The sequence below is a fragment of the Physella acuta genome, unplaced genomic scaffold (assembly GCF_028476545.2).
Source record: "Physella acuta isolate Inbredline_101_S28 unplaced genomic scaffold, ASM2847654v3 ptg000181l, whole genome shotgun sequence".
NCBI lineage: Eukaryota > Metazoa > Mollusca > Gastropoda > Physidae > Physella > Physella acuta.
In genome coordinates, this window is record NW_026731700.1 from 158,587 (window position 1) to 180,446 (window position 21,860).

The 21,860-nt window shown below is 39.8% G+C and overlaps 3 protein-coding genes and 1 long non-coding RNA gene across 4 annotated transcripts in view; 2 read left to right on the forward strand and 2 right to left on the reverse strand.

Moving 5' to 3' along the window:
• The first annotated feature begins 656 nt into the window (after positions 1–656).
• Positions 657–4,739, forward strand: LOC131936585 (uncharacterized). Its single transcript, XM_059293639.1, has 4 exons — positions 657–768; positions 1,904–2,031; positions 3,533–3,669; positions 4,132–4,739. Exons 1-4 carry the CDS (start codon positions 723–725, stop codon positions 4,319–4,321), a joined length of 501 nt encoding a protein of 166 aa, XP_059149622.1. The 5' UTR covers positions 657–722; the 3' UTR covers positions 4,322–4,739.
• Positions 4,740–10,302: 5,563 nt separating this feature from the next.
• Positions 10,303–12,712, reverse strand: LOC131936584 (uncharacterized). The gene is made up of 5 exons (XR_009386074.1): positions 12,392–12,712; positions 11,703–11,846; positions 11,007–11,119; positions 10,662–10,719; positions 10,303–10,423 (listed from the first exon to the last, which is right to left on the reverse strand). It is a non-coding gene; the product is annotated as an uncharacterized LOC131936584 (long non-coding RNA).
• A 467-nt stretch (positions 12,713–13,179) lies between these two features.
• Positions 13,180–16,314, forward strand: LOC131936572 (uncharacterized). The gene is made up of 3 exons (XM_059293623.1): positions 13,180–13,349; positions 14,387–14,770; positions 15,630–16,314. The coding sequence occupies exons 1-3, from the start codon at positions 13,304–13,306 to the stop codon at positions 16,142–16,144; spliced, it is 945 nt and encodes a 314-aa protein (XP_059149606.1). The 5' UTR covers positions 13,180–13,303; the 3' UTR covers positions 16,145–16,314.
• Positions 16,315–18,658: 2,344 nt separating this feature from the next.
• The window catches only part of LOC131936588 (uncharacterized), a 93,305-nt gene continuing 90,103 nt past the window's right edge, over positions 18,659–21,860 (reverse strand). The window contains exon 4 of the mRNA XM_059293641.1: positions 18,659–21,859. Coding sequence (XP_059149624.1) covers positions 20,907–21,859 — 953 coding nt within the window. The 3' untranslated portion in view covers positions 18,659–20,906. The remainder of the gene's footprint in view (position 21,860) is intronic.

Genomic DNA, 21,860 nt, shown 5'->3' on the forward strand with positions numbered 1-21,860 from the left:
ATTTGAAGTGGTAACATCGCTGGATGATGTGGAAAAGTTCACATTTCTGGGATATCTTGACAAGATCAGGAAATAGAGGGAGAACCAAAACACACACGGCGTAGAGAAATTGAAAAAGACTTAAACAATTTGAAAAAAGAAAATGGAAAAAATAAACAAAGGACAGAAAACCATTGAAGGGTTTGAAAAGGCCTAGGCTCCACTGGGAATTGAAGAAGAATTAACTTCGTCTTAAAGCAATTATTAATGTTAATAAGTCTTTGTGTTTTGGTCAATTTACCTGATTAATGGAGAATTAGAAAGTTTTTTTGTAATAGAATAACTCAGTTTTCTATAGCAGATTCAGCCGAATTTTGTGCACTATACTACAATCAACAAGCAAGCATTTCATTAAGAAGACTTATTATTACTAAACAATTACTATAACAACTATTACTGTTGTTAGGTTTAAGGATTAATTAAGGACTATGTACATTTAGGCTTAATAGATTACGGAAACTATTTTTCTAGACTCAATGTCTAGAAAAAATAGAAAAAACACACCATTTCAATAATGGTGTGTTTTGATTTCTATCTTGTAGCATACTCTCGATAATAAACAGTTCATTCAAATGCAATCGAGCATTTCCGTAACGTTTGTTGTCATTGGCGTTGATCTCCCTTGGGCCGAGCGTCGTACCATCAGATATTGGGGGTCAACACAATCAAAAACAAACCCAAAAATGGCGGGTAACGACCTGTTCAGGATTATGCCGATTCGTCTGCTAGGTACGTGCCGTGATGCCAGCGTCGTTTGGAAGAATCCAGTTTTGTTTACTTATCGGTTAGCCTTACACGCGTTATGGTAAAGCTGGTAGTAGTAACGTAAAGCCGGAAGTGTTTAAGAAGTCATTACTGTAGCTTCATAAATTTATATTTTGTAATGATATCTTTTACTTTCTCGTATACGGAGTGTAGGGGGAAGTAAAGTAGAGCAAAATAATGAACCCCCGATGCTTTTTACCGTGCTGCACAGGATGTCTCAGTTTTTCAATCTTGTCTGTATGTATGTGTGTCTGTCTTCAGTACCGTTGCAGTTAGGTAGACGAAAAATTTCAATCGAAGTATTAGGTCAGTTTCCGGTAACCGGAAGTGGTACTTGATGTACTTCCGGTTTCTAAAAACCCGGTAACTTGAGCACCGTCTGTTAGGGTTACGACATTTTACGTTTAAGTATTACATTGTACGCGCTGGTGTCTTTGAAGTTTTGAACGATTTCCAGTAATCGATATTACTCTATTTCTCTATAATTCAGATTGATTGGCTGTACAGGAACTCCGAGATCGATATTTTGAAAACCCCAGTTCTTAGTAATTTGCTCTCAAAACTTTGCCGATACAATTTTTTTAATCAAATGTTATTTTTTAAATACCACATGACATAGTTCTGTTATTTTTGTGGACATTTTCTGTGATAAAATGTAAACAACCAAATTATTTTTGGCTTTTAAAAAATTTCGTAAGGTTACTGAAAACACTAAAAACATCAAATACATCCAACCTTTAATGAAGTTCAACAAATACCAGACAGTCCATATTTATTTCAATCACATTGTACATGATTTTGTAACATTACATTACACCACAATGGGCCACAATACCTCCACACACACACAGCAAACACACACACGCAAACACGCACATAACAAACACACACAATAAACACACACACACACACAGAAACACACACACACACAACACACACACCACAAAAAACACAAACACACACAAACCACGACCAAACAGCGTGTATTTCAAGAAAACGGAAATTCCTCTATATTTATACTCATGACGTCAGTATCAACTGCCCATACTCCCCTCTCTTCTCCCAACCCCTCCGATGATAATGACCCACTTTCTTACAGGCTACGGTTTCCCCGTGGGTGACGTGTTTGGTGAAAGGTATCGCGACATGAACACCAGGCCTTTCTACCTGGTCGGTGGGTGCTACATCTGGGCCCACTGCTTCCATCGGGCGTTTAGGGCGTACACCGTGAGTAGGTTTTTTTTTCACGTGACTCTGTATTCACATCTTGGTGAGTCTGTCTTCATTTCTAGGTGAGTCTGTCTTCACGTCTAGGTGAGTCTGTCGTCACAAGAAGGTGAGTCTGTCTTCACTTCTAGGTGAGTCTGTCTTCACTTCTAGGTGAGTCTGTCTTCACTTCTAGGTGAGTCTGTCTTCACTTCTAGGTGAGTCTGTCTTCACTTCTAGGTGAGTCTGTCGCCACTTCTAGGTGAGTCTGCCTTCACTTCTAGGTGAGTCTGTCTTCACTTCTAGGTGAGTCTGCCTTCACTTCTAGGTGAGTCTGTCTTCACTTCTAGGTGAGTCTGTCTTCTAGGTGAGTCTGTCTTCTAGGTGAGTCTGTCTTCTAGGTGAGTCTGTCGCCACTTCTAGGTGAGTCTGTCTTCACTTCTAGGTGAGTCTGTCTTCACTTCTAGGTGAGTCTGTCTTCACTTCTAGGTGAGTCTGTCGCCACTTCTAGGTGAGTCTGCCTTCACTTCTAGGTGAGTCTGTCTTCACTTCTAGGTGAGTCTGTCTTCACTTCTAGGTGAGTCTGTCTTCACTTCTAGGTGAGTCTGTCTTCACTTCTAGGTGAGTCTGTCTTCACTTCTAGGTGAGTCTGTCTTCACTTCTAGGTGAGTCTGTCGTCACTTCTAGGTGAGTCTGTCGCCACTTCTCGGTGAGTCTGTCTTCACTTCTAGGTGAGTCTGTCTTCACTTCTAGGTGAGTCTGTCTTCACTTCTAGGTGAGTCTGTCTTCACTTCTAGGTGAGTCTGTCGTCACAAGAAGGTGAGTCTGTCTTCACTTCTAGGTGAGTCTGTCTTCACTTCTAGGTGAGTCTGCCTTCACTTCTAGGTGAGTCTGTCTTCACTTCTAGGTGAGTCTGTCTTCACTTCTAGGTGAGTCTGCCTTCACTTCTAGGTGAGTCTGTCTTCACTTCTAGGTGAGTCATTTGAGTCTGTCTTCTAGGTGAGTCTGTCTTCACTTCTAGGTGAGTCTGTCGCCACTTCTAGGTGAGTCTGTCGTCACAAGAAGGTGAGTCTGTCTTCACTTCTAGTTGAGTCTGTCTTCACTTCTAGGTGAGTCTGTCGCCACTTCTAGGTGAGTTTGTCTTCACGTGAGTCTGTCTTCAGGTGAGTCTTTTGTCAGGTGAGTCTTTTGTCAGGTGAGTCTGTCGTCACGTGATTCTGTTGTCACGTTAGTCTGTCGTCATAAGCAGGTGAGTCTGTCTTTCTCGCATGACTCCTTTGTCTATCCTCACGCATACGTATGTCATAAGCGAGCGAGTTCATCGCACTGTCTGCACTACATGCTGAGCTAGTCTCTACATTCTTCTTAGTCAGTGTCCCGCGTATAGGCTACAAGCATATCGGGCTATTGATAAGTTAACAGTACAACAATGCATTCGAAAATTTTAAAAAATCGCACCGTTCACCCACTTTGATGTACTCTACTTCACCTGCCCGGAATGAGCTTCCTTCCTTGACCACAGATCTCAGACAACCGCTTCATCACAGCCAGCCTGCCCTCACACGAGACCAATGCTGTCATCGCTTTCTTCGACACCTTCATCTTCGAGACGCTGGCGTCGTACCTTATACCAACCTTGACCTCAACCTGTGTTTACTGGTACGTCGTGTGACCTAGGGTCAAGGTTGTTTGAATTAGTTGTTGGTATTCTTATTCGTCAGCCGCCGTTATGTTTTGGGGTATTTTTTTTTGTATTTTGTTTTATTCCTCTATGTAATGTTGTACATTTTAAAAGAGATTGTTTTTTATGGTCATTCCTACAAAATATATGACTAGCCAGGTTTGTTTTAGTACAGTTTTTACATTTCTTTCTAAAATTTTAACATACATAAACCTAGCTGACCTTTGACCTGTAACCTGGCATTTAACCTTTAGTTGACCTTTGTGCTATTAAAAGCCTCCTGCAACTTTGTATGACCTAAGACTTATTAACTCATCCTTAAAGTATTTTGGACTTTTAACTTGACCTAACCTTCAACCTCTTTTGACCTATGACCTATTCATTTCATTCCTACCTGACATGACCTGTGACCTTTACCTTTTCTTGACCTGTGACCCCAGGCTCGTGGACTACCTACAGGGTCCCAAGAGAGAGGGCGACAGCCGTGCCCGCTGGCCGCTCCCCTTCATCTTCGCCCTGTTCACCATCATCTGGTTCAGCGGCTCAGTGGACCGTGGCGTGGGCCACGTCATGAATGACCTCATCAGGCCTCTCTACTCCGCCAGAGTAGATGTTTTGAGCAGCCTCTAAAGTTCTAATATTTTAACTCTGCATAGTGTCACCCTCCCCGCCCGCCATTGTCATCGGCGAACAATATTTTCTCCACCCCGCCCCATCACGACATCAGAAATGTACACCATCTGGCTGCTAAAACAATATATGCCATCATTGAAGCAACGTCATTGTATGAATTTAAACACAGGTCTTAGTATAAGTTTAAACACGCCAATGTCGCCAGTCAACATCCGTCAATAACATGCACGTCAATGAACTAACTATAATTTAATATAAATATTTCAAGATTAAAATACGTTAATGTTAAAACAAAAGGCACCTGGTGAAATTGGTAACAATTACCTCCATCTAGTCAGTATATTCTCCACACTTGCTTCCAGAAGGTCGAGCTCGGTTTGGAAATGTCTGTTTTCTTTGTCTGTCACACAATAAAACAAGACATAAATCGACAGACTTTGTTGATGTTTGGCAAGGAAAAATGGAAGCTGTATATATATATATATATATATATATATATATATATATATATATATATATATATATATATATACAGCCGATCAAACACTATTTTCTATGAAAGACTCAATGAAATTATCAATGACAGAGTCAATGATAACTACCGCTCTCCTGTATTTTTCTCTTAAGAAACTCAATGATCAAGCGTTAGTAGTTATAAAGAGAGAGAGAGTTTATCAAAACGGAAATAATTCAACTCGTTTAATTAATAAAGCGTTAAACGTAATTATTAATCCTTAATTTCTCAGCGATTGATACAATTGTTTAGGGACAGTTAAACTATTTTTTTAAAAATATAGATCCTCGATTTTCATTTATAATTTATTAATTAAAATAAGATTTAAAAAAAAAATTAAAACAGGTCTTTGTACTATATTATTAAAAAAAACAACTAATGAATATAATAAATAATTTTGACAATTTCTCATTCTAAACCTATCGAATATCTTTTTTTAAATGCAAGGTAATCTTTTATAGAACCTACATGATTAACTTTTCTTCTAATAATTAAAAAAACTCAAAATAAAAACTATTATTCCTACAAATATTAGAGTAGTCTCCCTTGACAGTTTCTATTCGAATGTATTTTGTGTTAATTTTCGTTATGAAATACAGTTGATTTTTTAAATAAATTATATAAGAAAACAATCTATCTCTGTGTATATTTATTTAAAAAAAATATTATTACAATAATTAGAATAGGTGTTACTGGTTAAATAGCAATTATTCTCATTCTAAATCTTTGGCTATCGAGTTTCATGGGTTTTTAAATTTAAGATTATGAACACATTGGCTTGACGAAAATGATTATATACACTTAAATACATACTAAAATTTACTTTTGTTAATAAACCTACACTATTTTATGCACACATACAAAAAAGAATATTTTAGCGGCAGTTACAACGTCAAAAAAAAGGAAACTCCTTTATACTGAATAGTTCTACGTAACAACAAAAATGTAAAAATACATAGTCCTAGAGCACACTCACACATATATATACACATACGAAGATATGTGTGTGTGTAAGTAGGATGTGAGGTGTGTAGACAGACGGGGTGGAAGGAAAGCAGTTTGGCAGGAATAACGGTAGGTAGGAAAGTAGGTAGGCAGGCAGCAGCGCAGGCAGGTTAGTAGATAGGTAGGTACGTAGGCAGGGAGTTAGGTATGTAGGTAGGTGGGCCTAGGTAGGAAGGCGCCTCACTCGGTATAGTGAGCGATTATAGTAGCCCATCATATTCATAGCGTTTCGCAATTATTAAAACGAACAAAGGTACCATAGTACTCACGGGGAAACCCGGGGAGCTAAATGGAACCCTGCCAGGGCGCCACCAAATCGAATTTTTTTTCGTAGAAACCACCACAGGGGTATTAGCATTAACTTCTCAAATTTGAATGACAAACGAATGAAATCTTTGATAATGCTTAAACAAACAAACCCACTTATTCGTTTTTGGGGCGCGGGTTTGTCCACACTGCCGCCTAGACGCACCAAGGCTCACTGTATGAAAGCATTGAGTGTACGTTAATCAACCTCTGTAATAGTGAGGTAGAAAACACATTGGCGACCGCCCGTGTGTTAGAGACGCGTCCCTTGGCGCTCCAGGGAGCCACTGGTTATATTTCCGCAGGGGCGCCCCTAATTCGGTTTAATTATAAAATGTCGTGTGCCACCGTGTCCCTATTGTAGGGTGCTCTTTAAGGAGGCACTCTCTGTAGAGCCCGGGGCGCTCGCTGTCGCCAACTGCCAGGGCGCCGGCGGGCGCTCATTATTCTACTTAGTGAACATTTATAGTAGCCCATCTAAACCGTAGTGTCGCCCGAGATGGGTCTTGGCTGCTCTGGGCCACTCAACCGCCGGGGAGCTGGCGGATGAACCTGGTGTAGTTTTATCACTGAATCTCAGAGGCGTAGCACCATTCTTGGCACCTGGGGACAAATTTTCAATTTGGCGCCTCCCCCCCCCCCCCCACTCCCGCCGGAGACAAACGTTCCATTTGGTGCCCCATCCCCGTATTTTTTAAATATTTATAATGCAAAACTATAGCTAAAATTAGCTTTTAAATTTTTCCAACCATTTTGGCGCCCCTAGGGTTGGCGCCCGGGGACATATGTACCCCCGCCCCCCTCGCTGCGCCTCTGCTGAATCTAGTATTACCTATGACTGCAATTGATGAGATCGCCCCTCTGGATTCCCCTCTGGATTCTGAGCTCATAATCGTATAATTAGAAAAAATCGAACCCTCCCAGGGTGCCACACTTAAGAATTTTTTTCTTTCTCGAAACCCTTTTCACCAACTACCCAAAATTTTATGACTCTCGTACGAACAGTGTCAAATTGCATCTGGCTTTTATTTTTATGGAGAAAAATTGCATTGCTTCCTGTCAGAGACCCCAGATCGAATGGGGCGCCAAAAGGGGTAGACAATTTTTAAAAAAATCCTCATTCTTCAGTAAAATTTAAGAAAACAGATTTTTACATGGCTGATATCCTCAATTATTTTATATAGGGGAGTGTATGTAGGGATGGGCGCCTTTTTGCCAGCGTTTGAATAGGGTTGGCACATAATTGATAGTTCGCCCCGGCTGCCGGAATAGGTTGCTACGCTTCTGCTTCCTGCTAGGGTGCCGCCCTGGCGAAATCTTTCCGGGGGGGGGGGGGGGGGGGCGTGCGGACACTGTTAAAAGTATTTTTTTCTATATAAATTCCGTTTCGTTCGGGGGTGGGGGGGTCGATAGACTTTCTTCGGGGGTGGGGGGCTCTGCTTCCCCCCCCCCCCTCCGAATAGATTCCTGGAAAAAACTCTGTTCACAAAGTTTTATGGCGATCCGATGAAAAAGATGTAGTAATTCATATAGGACAAACAGATAAACATACTTTCATTTCTATAAATATAAATAGATTTATAGGGCCTACTTTAACTAGTGTCAGCATACCCGCACCCGGAAACTTAGTCACAATTTTCTTTGTTACATTTGAACCCTTTAGGTTAATCAATATTAACAAAATTGAACAAGATGCAACAAATACAGTTAACCAAGAAATTGAATAAATAAAATTCACGTTATCTTTTTATTGTTTTTAGATATAGAGTAGTAACAGACTACCTACAGGTCCTAACTCGCGACGAGGTACACATTTGTATTAAAACACACATCTAAGACATTTTCCATTTAGGTGGGTTTTGCAGTACAGTGGTTTCTTAAGTCGTGGACAAGTGATTGCGCTTATCTCTGTTGAGTAGCTATGTATTCTGTCCTATATTAGACACATTGGTAAATATCTGTCACAATATGGGCATAGAGATGATATAACGATAGCTTATCTTTGCGGACAACGCTAAACTTTGGCATCGACACCACGGCCTACAAGTTCAAATTCGGTCCTTCAGAAATGTTTGAAGTCTCTAGATTAAAACTACTTTTCTCTTTTATGTACCTACTGACCACATCACATGCATTGGTTCTGAAAGTCTAAAAACAGAGGCACAAATATATCGTCTAGACTTGTGAGGTCTACAGATTAGGTATTTTGGCAGTTATCTAAGCCCTTGCCTGTTCTGACTCAAAGCCTTATTCTTTCTCTATCGACGCCTTGCGTAACATGGGATTGGGTTTTTAAGGCGGCATAAAGCTTTATGTTGTTCCTTTTTGAGTACACTAGATTAAAAACTAACGTTTTCAGATGCCTAAAGATGTTTAACCACTAATTAATCAGAATAATGGGTCAAGATTTCAATTCTTGGTTTTGGGACACGTTAGTTGCCGGGGTTGAGCTAATGTCGATAGCATAAGGACTGTACCTTGATGCGGGCGTTTTATTTGTTGCCCATCGTAATAATTGAATGGTTGATGGGGCTTCTTCAAGGGTTTGATTTGCCGTAATGTTAATGATATCATGCATGTGCGGCTTTTCTAAGAAGAAAATGCGTTTAAACACTTTTTAGTTATGCTTTTTTTTAAATAGGCCTATATTTTACGACATCATAATCGTAATGAACAATAAAATGAATTTAAACAACTTTAGAATACACCTGTTTCGGCTAACATGAATGTTATTCTTCAAACTAGTAATGTTAAACGTGTCTTTTTCGCATTTTCGACTTATAAGCAATACAGTAAATTCCGATAACGTCCATATGCATACAAGCAATGGCGTAGGCGAGGAGGGGTTTAATAGTGATTTAATAATGATACTTTCTTAACCCTCTACTGGACATCATGTTTGGTACCTTGCCCCCGGCAACTGGGTGGATTTGGATTACACCCAAGTTTTACTTCATAGTAAATGGCTTCAGTTTTAATTATTGGAGTTGGTAGCAACATTGACACAGTTGAAGGTATTCAGAACAAGGTGGCCAGGAGAAATCACATTAATTAGTATATAATTTACCATTACTAACAATAGGCCCTACTTAATTGTTTAATGTTGCTGGATATTAAGCCTGGTAGGTATTTATGTTTATTAATTTGTACAGACACAAAAAAAGGATTCCCAAACAAAGTTTTATTTTTCAGAAATAAAGAAAATGATACAAATCAATAAAGAACAGTTTTCAAAAGCATTTGTATAAAAGTAATTATTATAAAATAAGAATATAGCATTGCATAGATAAAAATAAAATACTTGACACAAACAATATGAGGAATATTTTTTATCAGAGAAGAGAAAAATATATGATGTAGTTTGGAAATAATAATGTACAGAATGTAGCTTTTGCAGATTAAAATGAAAATTCTCATGCCTATATAATTTATTGAGTAAATGAAGCAAGACCCAAAACAATAGGCTAAATAATATGCATGGGACAGGCATTGAAAACTACAAATTGCATATAGTGAAGGTTACCCTATTTATTGGCTATATCCACAGAAAAGATGTATGGCTTTATTACCTGCTTGTAAAATTGTTAAGGAAAAAGTAAAGTATTGTTAACTTTTTATGGCAGACCAACTACGGGCTGTGTTCTGGGAACATGTCATCTGTAAGGGGCATTGTTCTCGGCACATGTTGTCATTTTTTGTGTTCTCGGCACATGTTGCCATTTTGTGTGTTCTGGGAACATGTTGCCATTTTGTGTGTTCTGGGAACATGTTGCCATTTTGTGTGTTCTGGGAACATGTTGACATTATATGGCTGTGTTCTGGGAACATGTTGACATTATGTGGCTGTGTTCTGGGAACATGTTGACATTATGTGGCTGTGTTCTGGGAACATGTTGACATTATGTGGCTGTGTTCTGGGAACATGTTGACATTATGTGGCTGTGTTCTGGGAACATGTTTGTTTCATTTTAAATATTATAATAAAACATTTTTAGAAATTCTATATTAGGAATTGTGTATATATATATAAATGTATATATTTAATAAGACAATTGGATGAATTATAATAAACAGCAAAAATGATTCAAATAAGTTTAGAAGTATTTGGCTTGCTGTCCTAACAGTGAACTGTATTGCGAGCTTGTTTCCCTAATGATAACCCATGTTTTTTGTGCGACCCTTCCAATCAAGTATCCAGCTTTTTCTTGGCCTGTATCAAAATGCTGGTCAGACTTGCTTGACTTGTGTATCACAATATGATTTTGAATGTTTTTCTGTAAATGAAATAAAGGCAAAATATTTTGATACTTTCTTTTGTGGAACTTGCAAGCAAAATAAATTACAAATTTATATTACTATCTCTAATATTTCTTTACTATAACTAATTACTTTGAAAAGATAAAGCACTGAACATGATGAATAACAAGAAACAAACATTATCAGCAAAGATTATAGATTTAAAATTGTGTTCATTCATATTGAAGATTAATGAAGTAGACTATCAATATTTACCCTCTTGATGGCTGATACTTTGATTTGATGTCTTTACTTTAAGCTTACACATCAGTCTCTGTGTGGTAAAATATGAAATAATATGCTTCAATAAAACTGTTTCAGTATATTATTTATATTAGATAAGTACATAGTTTTGAGCTCTATAACAATATGTGTTTCAATTATCATTCAAATATAATACCCTCTATGTTGTACAACTCACTGATTTATTAGAATTTTAAAAAAGACAATAATTAATAAAATATTTTGGATTAAAATCCATTATATTTATTATAACATACAATGCTATCTCTTGCTATAATAATTACTTTAAAAAATGGGTTATGCCTATAGTACAGTTACCTGAGGATGAAACTAGGCACAGTGTATAGTCCACGGAGACTGATTAATATCCCTTGTAATTGAACATCAGTTGTAGTTATGAAATCTGGATGGCCAAACACACACTCATAGTCCTGAAAAGCAATTTACACATAGATTAGCAAGAATATCTCACAAATTATTGAATTAAAGCTAACCCCTATTTAGTGCAATCCATCAAAGTAGTAGCATTTTTCGTTAAGTTGTAGACACAATACAAAGTAATGTTTGGTCTGTGATTTACATACTTTTATAAAATAGCAATCAAATTATATATATATATATATATATATATATATATATATATATATATATATATATATATATATATATATATATATATATATATATATTCATTGTAAATTTTAGCTATGTCTTGCTATTAAATTTATTTACTCGACTGATCTAAACTCACTTTATTTAAACATAATATAGTGGATAAGTATAGTGATTTTATTATTCAGCAATAAATAGCAGGCCTAAACAAAATTAAATAGTAACGTTTGCGAATGAACACATTAAATTCTATGTATTTCCATTTCTATGTCTTTCCCAACTTGATGCATATTACTAACCAAGCATTAAACTATAGTCCTAAACCTGACTCTAATTACCATTTATTGGACAACCTGAACCTTTGCGATACCATGTTATAATATATTATTTTAAAGAGCTTACCACTAATTACTAAAATCAATTGTTTTTAGTATTAACTGAGCCGCATACTATCTGCTGCTATTGTCATCACCAGAAATCCAGTATGTTGGCAAAGATTAGTCTCTAAGTTCCCTGCAACCTCTTTCCTCTCGAGTGCGGAAAACACTGAAATCATTAATCATTATTTCATTATGCCTAATAGTTTAAAGGTCGTATTAAAGTAGTACTAAATAGTACGAGTCTAAGTTACAATAGGTCTAATGATAATTATTATTGTGTATGCTTACATGCTTTAAGTTTTATGCACAATATTGGTATAATATATAGTCTATAGTATATAGCCTAAGCTATAGAGTATACAGGCCTATGAGCCTAAATATAACAGCAGCTTGAATAATGCTCATTAGCATGCATTCACTATAAACTATAAAGATAATCAAATATTTCAATTTAATTAAATTATAACTAATAGGCCTAATAGTAAATAGGCTTTTTTCTTGTGGCAACAAATTTAAAGTATAGGGCAGTACAGTTATAGTATAGGCCTACTAGATTCTATATTTAAGTATGTGGGCTTTTCATTCCAATGCACCACAATAGATACCACACATGATCAAGCTGGACCTCTGATCTAAAGATTTAATAATTGGGCCTAACAAACAGTGAAACTACAATAAAAATCATGTAAATTACTAATTTAACCTTCTTACCTCCGCTTCTCTAGATTCCTATTCTATTTCCTTCAAACTTTCTTTTTATGCAGCCGTATGATTAGATTCTAAACTATATTCTAATAAACATGAAATAACTACTAACCAGAACACTAGATCTAAATTTCTATATTCTAAGCAATATGTATTAAACCTATAGGCCTAATATTTATTTTAAATTCCTATGCGATGTGTCGTGAACTGTAGGTTTCATGTTATTTTTTTAATGGCGGAAATCAGTTTAAAATTTCGTTTCCTTCCTTTTGTTATTCTATTTATAGATTCAAACTGCTTAGAGACGGAGCAATTATCATTGAGTTAGTCGTCTGATCCACACAGGAAGTGCGGGTATATCTATTTGTTACTCAGTGATCTGATCATTGACAAAAACAGAGATAGCCATTCGCATGGGGTGATATATATATATAGAGAGAGAGAGAGAGAGAGAGAGAGAGAGAGAGAGAGAGAGAGAGAGAGAAACATACATATATATGTTATATTATATATACACACACATATATATGTATATCTATATCTATATGAATATATATATATATATATATATATATATATATATATATATATATATATATATATATATATATGTGTGTGTGTGTGTGTGTGTGTGTGTGGTTGTGTGTGTGCTTTTTAATAAAAGATGTCTAAAATAAATTAAAAGTAATTTAAAGGTAACACACAAAAAAAAAGAATGACACAATCAAAACAGAACGTGACTGATTAGAAAGAAAAATCTACTTCACCTGTTGATTAAAACCTAAAAACGGCGACGCGAGGCTTCAGGTAATGTCGCGATCTTGTCCAGTTTGGTGATAAGGAGAGTCTGTCTACTGCTGTCTTCTGTTGTCTGGTGAGGAAAGTCTGTCTTCTGTTGGCCTGGCTTGTTGGGTCGACATGTTGCTGTTGCTGTTGGTGTCGCTGTTGGCGTCGCTGCTTGCTGGTAGGTCTTGTTGAGTTTAACGCTAAATAAAACGCTGAACTAGTGAGGTTGTTAAACCTGTGCCGAATACTGGCATCAATGTCACAATGCTGAACTCATTTTAGTCTTACCAGTATCGAAATGCTCCACCCATTATAATCTTACCAGTATCGAAATACTCTACCCATTATAATCTTACCAGTATCGAAATGCCCGACCAATTATAATCTTACCAGTATCGAAATGCTCCACCCATTATAATCTTACCAGTATCGAAATACTCCACCCATTATAATCTTACAAGTATCGAAATGCTCCACCCATTATAATCTTACCAGTATCGAAATACTCCACCCATTATAATCTTACCAGTATCGAAATACTCCACTAATTATAATCTTACCAGTATCGAAATGCTCCACTAATTATAATCTTACCAGTATCGAAATGCTCCACCCATTATAATCTTACCAGTATCGAAATACTCCACCCATTATAATCTTACCAGTATCGAAATGCCCCACCCATTATAATCTTACCAGTATCGAAATGCTCCACCCATTATAACCTTACCAGTATCGAAATGCTCCACCCATTATAATCTTACCAGTATCGAAATACTCCACCCATTATAATCTTACCAGTATCGAAATGCTCCACCCATTATAATCTTACCAGTATCGAAATACTCCACCCATTATAATCTTACCAGTATCGAAATACTCCACCCATTATAATCTTACCAGTATCGAAATGCCCCACCCATTATAATCTTACCAGTATCGAAATGCTCCACCCATTATAACCTTACCAGTATCGAAATGCTCCACCCATTATAATCTTACCAGTATCGAAATACTCCACCCATTATAATCTTACCAGTATCGAAATGCTCCACCCATTATAATCTTACCAGTACTGAAATGCAGCATCTTTTAAGATCGTACCAGAATTGAAATATTGCACCTGTTATAATAGCACCTGGATTACACGTGCCATTACCTGTACATACATCACTACATACAAATACATAACACCAATACAAACTGCCTGTGCAGGCACGCAGGGTCTCCCTGCCTCCAACTTGACAGGTCGCCTGTCCAGGCAGGACTACCAGTTCCTGCAGTCCCTGCCCAGGGTCCGGTCATCGACCCAGATGCCGGGGTTCAAGTACATCTACGTGGACAGCGTGGGCGGCACGTCCTACCAGGTCAACCCGTCCATCTACCAGCTGGAGATTGCCGGCTCCCAGCGCACCTCGTATGAGGCCATTCAGGCCGCGGCCCAGTACGTCGGCAAGATGACCCGGTACATGCCCCTCAACATCTTCATCAACCTCTGCACGCAGGCCTCGGTCGGGATCTTCACGGCCGCCGAGAAGCTGACCGTCTACCCGGAGTACAGTAACCTGGCTAACGGCAATTGTGGATCTTCGTGTACAGGTCAGATATCAGACATCTCGAGAAAAAGTCCCTTTATATATATATATATATATATATATATATATATATATATATATATATATATATATATGCCTGCGCTTTATCCAGCGTGTAGCTATTCTGTTTACATCTCCTTTTCATACTTTCCTTAGTAGCAAATGTTTATCAATATATTGTGGCTATTGATTTTTACCTGTTATAGTTAGATTAGAATTGGTTAGAATAGTCTCGAACATAGGGGAGAGGCGTGTGTGAGTTAAGTTAACCCCGGGGTGCTTATGTATTGTTATCCCAAGGTCGAGTGCGGGTATAAAAGCTGGAGTGAACGATTAATAGAGGGATTTTTGGTAGCGACTAGCATAGGAGTAGGTTACGGTGATAGAGGGATAAACGTAAAGTGAATGAAACGACTTGATCTGTGAAGTATTTGTGGAGTTGAATGAAAGTAGGTCACGACACTGGACCAGACATTAAGTTGCTTGGTAATTAAATAACCTATCCATCCCTCTACTTACACCATTGTACTCACCTTGATTGGTAATTAAGTAACCTATCCATCCCTTTACCTACACCTGTTACCACCTTGATTGGTAATTAAGTAACCTATCCATCCCTTTACTTACACCACTGTAACCACCTTGATTGGTAATTAAGTAACCTATCCATCTATTTACCTACACCATTGTACTCACCTTGATTGGTAATTAAGTAACCTATCCATCTCTTTACCTACACCTGTTACCACCTTGATTGGTAATTAAGTAACCTATCCATCCCTTTACCTACACCTGTTACCACCTTGATTGGTAATTAAGTAACCTATTCTCCCTTTACCTACACCACTGTATGTCGTCTGCAGGTAGCTGCCAGCACACGTGCACGTTCGACGGCCGGAAGTACGAGGACATCGCGGGGGTGGGCGGGGCCAGGGCAGTCATCCTTGACGACAATGTGCTGTGCTCGCCCCAGGACCCCTACAACCACCAGGAGAATATCCTGGCCCACGAGTTCACCCACACCATCCAACAGTACGCCCTCACCCCCACCGACCAAGCCCACATCACCCAGGCTTACAACGCCGCCAAGCAGGCCCAGACGTGGAACCTCAACTCCTACGCCATGTCGGATGACCGTGAGTACTTCGCCGAGGCCGCGACCGTGTTTTTCGGGGTCAACATGTACAGTAGCCTCAACACGGGGGGCATGAACGTGTGTGGGGTCAGCGGCTTCTGTGGGGGTGAGATGCAGGCGCGTCAGAACCTGTGGGCCCGGGACCCCCGCCTGTACAGCATCCTGTCATACGTCTTTACCGACAACCGTCCCAGCTACTACAGTAGTCTGACTGTGTGTCCGGCATTCACAGCTGTTGGCTGACAGATGAGGACACAGTCCTGGTTGTTGGGTGACAGATAGAGTCACGACGGATCTGTCATTGGAGAAGGCTAATGCGTGTTTCTAGTTAAATAAATAAATTGACTGCATTCGGTTAACGAAACTAGCTTGTGTTTGAAGTTCTTAAAGTGATAAATAAAGCGTTAAGAAAACATGTTGTTTTTAATCTCTTTGTAACATTTTGGTTGTTGCAGTGATCACTATGTAGACCAAAGATGTTGTGCAAGTTCGTACACCAATGTTCATATTTTTAATTTTAAAAATGTGTTGTTACCCTTACATTTCGCCCACTTACCCGAAAGTCTCGAGTTCGGATCCCTGGCTAGAGTCGTTGCACGTCCTAGAGTCCACCCAGCTCTGATGGGTACCTGAATAACGTTAAGGCGGCTCTGGCATAGTGCTGACTACACTATTATTTCATATGCCGAGGTCATAGAAACAGGTTAACTCTACTTCACCTGCCCTGTGGGACACCAGGTCCGAAAGTGATATATTTTACCCTTACATTTTGAAACAAATGCATGCGCTCTTTTTTATATGCGTTTTATCTTTGTGAACGTGTATGTTTAGATATGGGTGTATGTAAAGCTATACGGGCTACTTGAGAGTCAACACCATCAGAAAGTTTAAAATCACTCAACACCATGAGAAAGTCTAAAATCACTCAACACATGAGAAAGTCTAAAATCACTCAACACACGAGAAAGTCTTAAATCACTCAACACCATGAGAAAGTCTAAAATCATTCAACACCATGAGAAAGTCTAAAATCACTCAACACATGAGAAAGTCTAAAATCACTCAAAACATGAGAAAGTCTAAAATCACTCAAAACATAAGAAGGTCTAAAATCACTCAACACCGTGAGAAAGTCTAAAATCACTCAACACATGAGAAAGTCTAAAATCATTCAACACCATGAGAAAGTCTAAAATCACTCAATACATGAGAAAGTCTAAAATCACTCAACACCGTGAGAAAGTCTAAAATCATTCGACACCATGAGAAAGTCTAAAATCATTCAACACCGTGAGAAAGTCTAAAATCATTCAACACATGAGAAAGTCTAAAATCATTCAACACATGAGAAAGTCTAAAATCACTCAATACATGAGAAAGTCTAAAATCACTCAACACCGTGTGAAAGTCTAAAATCATTCAACACCATGAGAAAGTCTAAAATCATTCAACACCATGAGAAAGTCTAAAATCACTCAACACCATGAGAAAGTCTAAAATCACTCAACACATGAGAAAGTCTAAAATCACAACACATGTGAAAGTCTAAAATAACACAATAAGAAAGTCTAAAATCATTCAACACACGAGAAAGTCTAAAAATCACTCAACACACGAGAAAGTCTAAAATCACAACACATGAGAAAGTCTAAAATCATTCAACACATGAGAAAGTCTAAAATCATTTAACACCATGAGAAAGTCTAAAATCATTCAACACCACCAGAAAGTCTAAAATCATTTAATATTTAGCAACTGAGTCGACAGGCTGAGGCTGTATACAGCGAATGTACAGGAAGTTGGTGGACAGATATAACACAAAGGATGGGTATAGGGTGGAGGTGATGATGGTGGTGGAGATGATGGTGGTGGAGGTGATGGTGGTGGAGATGATGGTGGTGGAGGTGATGGTGGTGGAGATGATGGTGGTGGAGGTGATGATGGTGGAGGTGATGGTGGTGGAGATGATGGTGGTGGAGGTGATGATGGTGGAGGTGATGGTGGTGGAGGTGATGGTGGTGAAATATGGCGGAGGTGGTGATGGTGGATCATGGTGGAGGCGATGATGGTGGAGGCGATGATGGTGGAGGTGATGAAGGTGGCACATGGTGGAGGTGACCATGGTGGTGGCACATGGTGGAAGAAATGATGGTGGATCATGGTGGAGGTGATGATGGTGGATCATGGTGGAGGTGATGATGGTGGATCATGGTGGAGGTGATGATGGTGGATCATGGTGGAGGTGATGATGGTGGATCATGGTGGAGGTGATGATGGTGGAACATGATGGATGTGATGATGGTGGATTATGGTGGAGGCGATGAAGGTAGAACATGGTGGAATCAACATTTATAACATCGGGATCATGAGGATATTGAAAACAAAATATATGACACTTCAACCTCACATACATACAAGTTTAGGGTAAACAAAATCGTTCTCTGACGTCATACATCTTTGACAGAGCATGCGCAAAGTGCACTCGCCGTACCCCGTAAGTTTTTGGAGGTAGATCAAACAGTGTCAGAGGTCAAGTTTGAAGGTCATCATTGTTCACGCGAGATATCCCTCGCAAGATGGTTTATACTTGTTTACACTTAAAATATTAAAACAAAAATTCCTAAAATTGAAATAGAAAAACAAAAATATTGAAGTCCTGGTTCAACATAAGAGCCAATAAAAACTTTTCAACTTTTAACGAAAATTGCGAAGTTTAAAAAGTTGTTTCTTTTTAAATCGTGGCCATATTAAGTAAATATTTAAGTAATTTTTGTTTTAAAATTATATGAATTTTACAAATTTTGCATGAAACATTGAAAATAATAAACAAGTAAGGGAAAAGAAAAGTACGCTACTTGTATGTACTGTATAACATTAGTTAAGGGGGAGAGAAATGTGAAAATCCGATTCTATTTTTGGACAAGCTTGGTTTAAAGTTAAAGCGCTGTAATAAGATAAACTTTGGGACTGGGTTTTAAAGAGTTACAAGAAGCAACATGTGTTTAGGGGTCAGTTCCGTGTTTAGACAAGGGGTATCTTAGGATCGCTCAGGCTTGAAGCTGGTGTGTGCTACATGGGAGCTGGAAGAATCTTTTAAGAGCTGTAATACCGGCTGTAGAAGCTGGTGATGGTTAAATGATGCCTGGATTCTGTGCGAGAAGTTTATGTTAGAACGATCCAGGATTGTTGAGATGTGAGAAATGGAATGCTAGTTATGGGAGCTGGAATTGTTGTGAGAAATGGAATGCTAGTTATGGGAGCTGGAATTGTTGTGAGAAATGGAATGCTAGTTATGGGAGCTGGAATTGTTGTGAGAAATGGAATGCTAGTTATGGGAGCTGGAATTGTTGTGAGAAATGGAATGCTAGCCGTGGAAGCTGGAATTGTGAGAAACGGAATGCTAGCCGTGGAAGCTGGAATTGTGAGAAACGGAATGCTAGCCGTGGAAGCTGGAATTGTGAGAAACGGAATGCTAGCCGTGGAAGCTGGAATTGTGAGAAACGGAATGCTAGAGGTGGGAGCTGGAATTGTTGTGTGAAATGGAATGCTAGTTATGGGAGCTGGAATTGTTGTGAGAAATGGAATGCTAGCCGTGGAAGCTGGAATTGTGAGAAACGGAATGCTAGCCGTGGAAGCTGGAATTGTGAGAAACGGAATGCTAGAGGTGGGAGCTGGAATTGTTGTGTGAAATGGAATGCTAGCCGTGGAAGCTGGAATTGTGAGAAACGGAATGCTAGCCGTGGAAGCTGGAATTGTTGAGTTGTGAGAAATGGAATGCTAGCCGTGGAAGCTGGAATTGTGAGAAACGGAATGCTAGAGGTGGGAGCTGGAATTGTTGTGAGAAATGGAATGCTAGTTGTGGAAGCTGGAATTTTTGACAAGTGGGAGCCGGAATGCGAGCAGTAGGAACGGCATGTGTTTAAGAAATCCCCGTACAGATGTGAGCTGTCATGCGTAACTGCTGGTCTCTTGGTGAGTAATCACAAAACGGTCAAGGTCGCTAGTGGCTACAAACCACGTGACTGCCAAGGTTACAGGAATGTGAAAATAAAAAATGGCGTGTACCCAACTTATAAAACAACCCATCTTTAATGAGGGTTGATATTTCATATGTAGATTCTGTTTAAAAAAAAACACAGTGGCTTTAATTATGAAAGGGGCGTGGCAAAATTTGTACTCTATGAATATTGATCTGCCTGTATATATTTGTAAAAAAAAGGTGGCAAAACTTACAGAACGCTTGTAGTAGTACTAGGGGAGCAGGTTACAAAATTAGAAAACGTCAGCGCCCTAGGGGCGGGAGGAGAGGGGGGAGCCCTTTACACAATAATTTCACCCTTCTGTCACCCCACACACTTCTTACACCCCACACCACACCACTCACATTACACAGCATCACACTACATCCACACAACACAAACATCTACAACTCTACCCACGGATGTATGTTCTATAGAAACTCCAAACATCGAACACGTATCACAGTTAAGGTGAGGGGTACTTTGAAACAGGGGCAATGTGAATGTACAATACAAGGGGAGGTAACCCCACGTAAATTAGCCTACCTAGTTACCGTTCCTAATTCCTAAGCGGAAAAACTCTATAATAGACTTGGTATTGTTCTACAGGCATCTATTGTGTACAGCCTAGCTTCTAATACACGCATGTGTACGCCGGTCCCTCTAGTGTGTACACACTGTATGTACACACACACACACAAGTATGATGGGGTAACTATGGTAACCGGGACAACAGCAGACTAACCTAAACTACTTCCAGGTAGCAAAGCAGCTGTGAAATAGTTTATAACCTCTAAACAAACGGATGGCCTCTAAACAAACGGATAGAAAGTCAAGGTTTATAGACACGTCAGCCTCGTTTGGAATTTCAAACATGGCGGCCTCGATGTAATAAAAAATCCAATTAGTACCATATATTTATACTTGGTTAAGTTTCTTTGAAGGTCAGACAAAGGTCACGGGGTGAAGGTCGAGATGACCTTGGGTCAGGGACTGTCTGTAATCAGCGGCATCGAGTGGTAGGCGGCGTTAGTGTCTTTCCTGGAGAAGCTAAACGTCCGATAGTTCGTGTCCAGGTTTCTCAACGACCCCATGTCCGGTGATGACGTTGACGGTGTGGGCGAGAGAACGGGTGAAGGCGAAGTTGCGGCCCCTGGCGGGCTGCCTCGAGATTTATCCGCCCCTGGTACGACGATTTCTTTCATGGAGGTGACTTGCACGATCGCCGGCTGGGATGGCCCCGAACCCGAAACATCTGAGCCCCTGGCGTCGTTGGCGTCAGCGTGACTCTTCCTGTCAGGCTGACGCGCGGATATCTCATTGGCCCTCTTGAACATGAGCCAGCCTTTCTTCGGCGCCGGCCTTAAATCTTCGGGCAGCGTCGTCACGGAAGGCACCAGTCTGAGATCGCCGTGATGCGAAACTACTTCCGGTGTTTCGTCCCGGCTCCGTACGGTTTCGAAAATATCCAGCGAGTCGGTGGCTCCGGCTCCGGAAGGTAACTCCGCGCCGGTTGTTGACGGCTCCGGGCTGAATACATACGACGACGCGGTCATTTTTTCCGGCTCTACCCCGGCTTCCGGTTCAACGCGGGTTTCTTCCACCCCTTCTTCTGCGCATGTCTGGTTAACCGCGTCAGCTGGATTGTGTGCGTGCTTCATCTTCCCGCCCACAAACCGGAACACGCTGAACAGCGACTTGAGACCAAACCGCCGCGGGTGCCCGTGGGTCAGGAGGTCATGGTCAGTCGGTACCGTCTCCACGACGACCTTGGCGTGCCCCGGGGCGATCCTGGTCACCAGGGACAGACGCTCCTGGTGGTCTCGAACCTTCTTCTTCCGTTTCCGGAACCGGTAGAAGTCGTAGGGTATGCAGGCTAGGAACACGGCCACCGTGGCACCGACGATGAGTACGACCAGGTAGGCTTTGGGTAGCACACC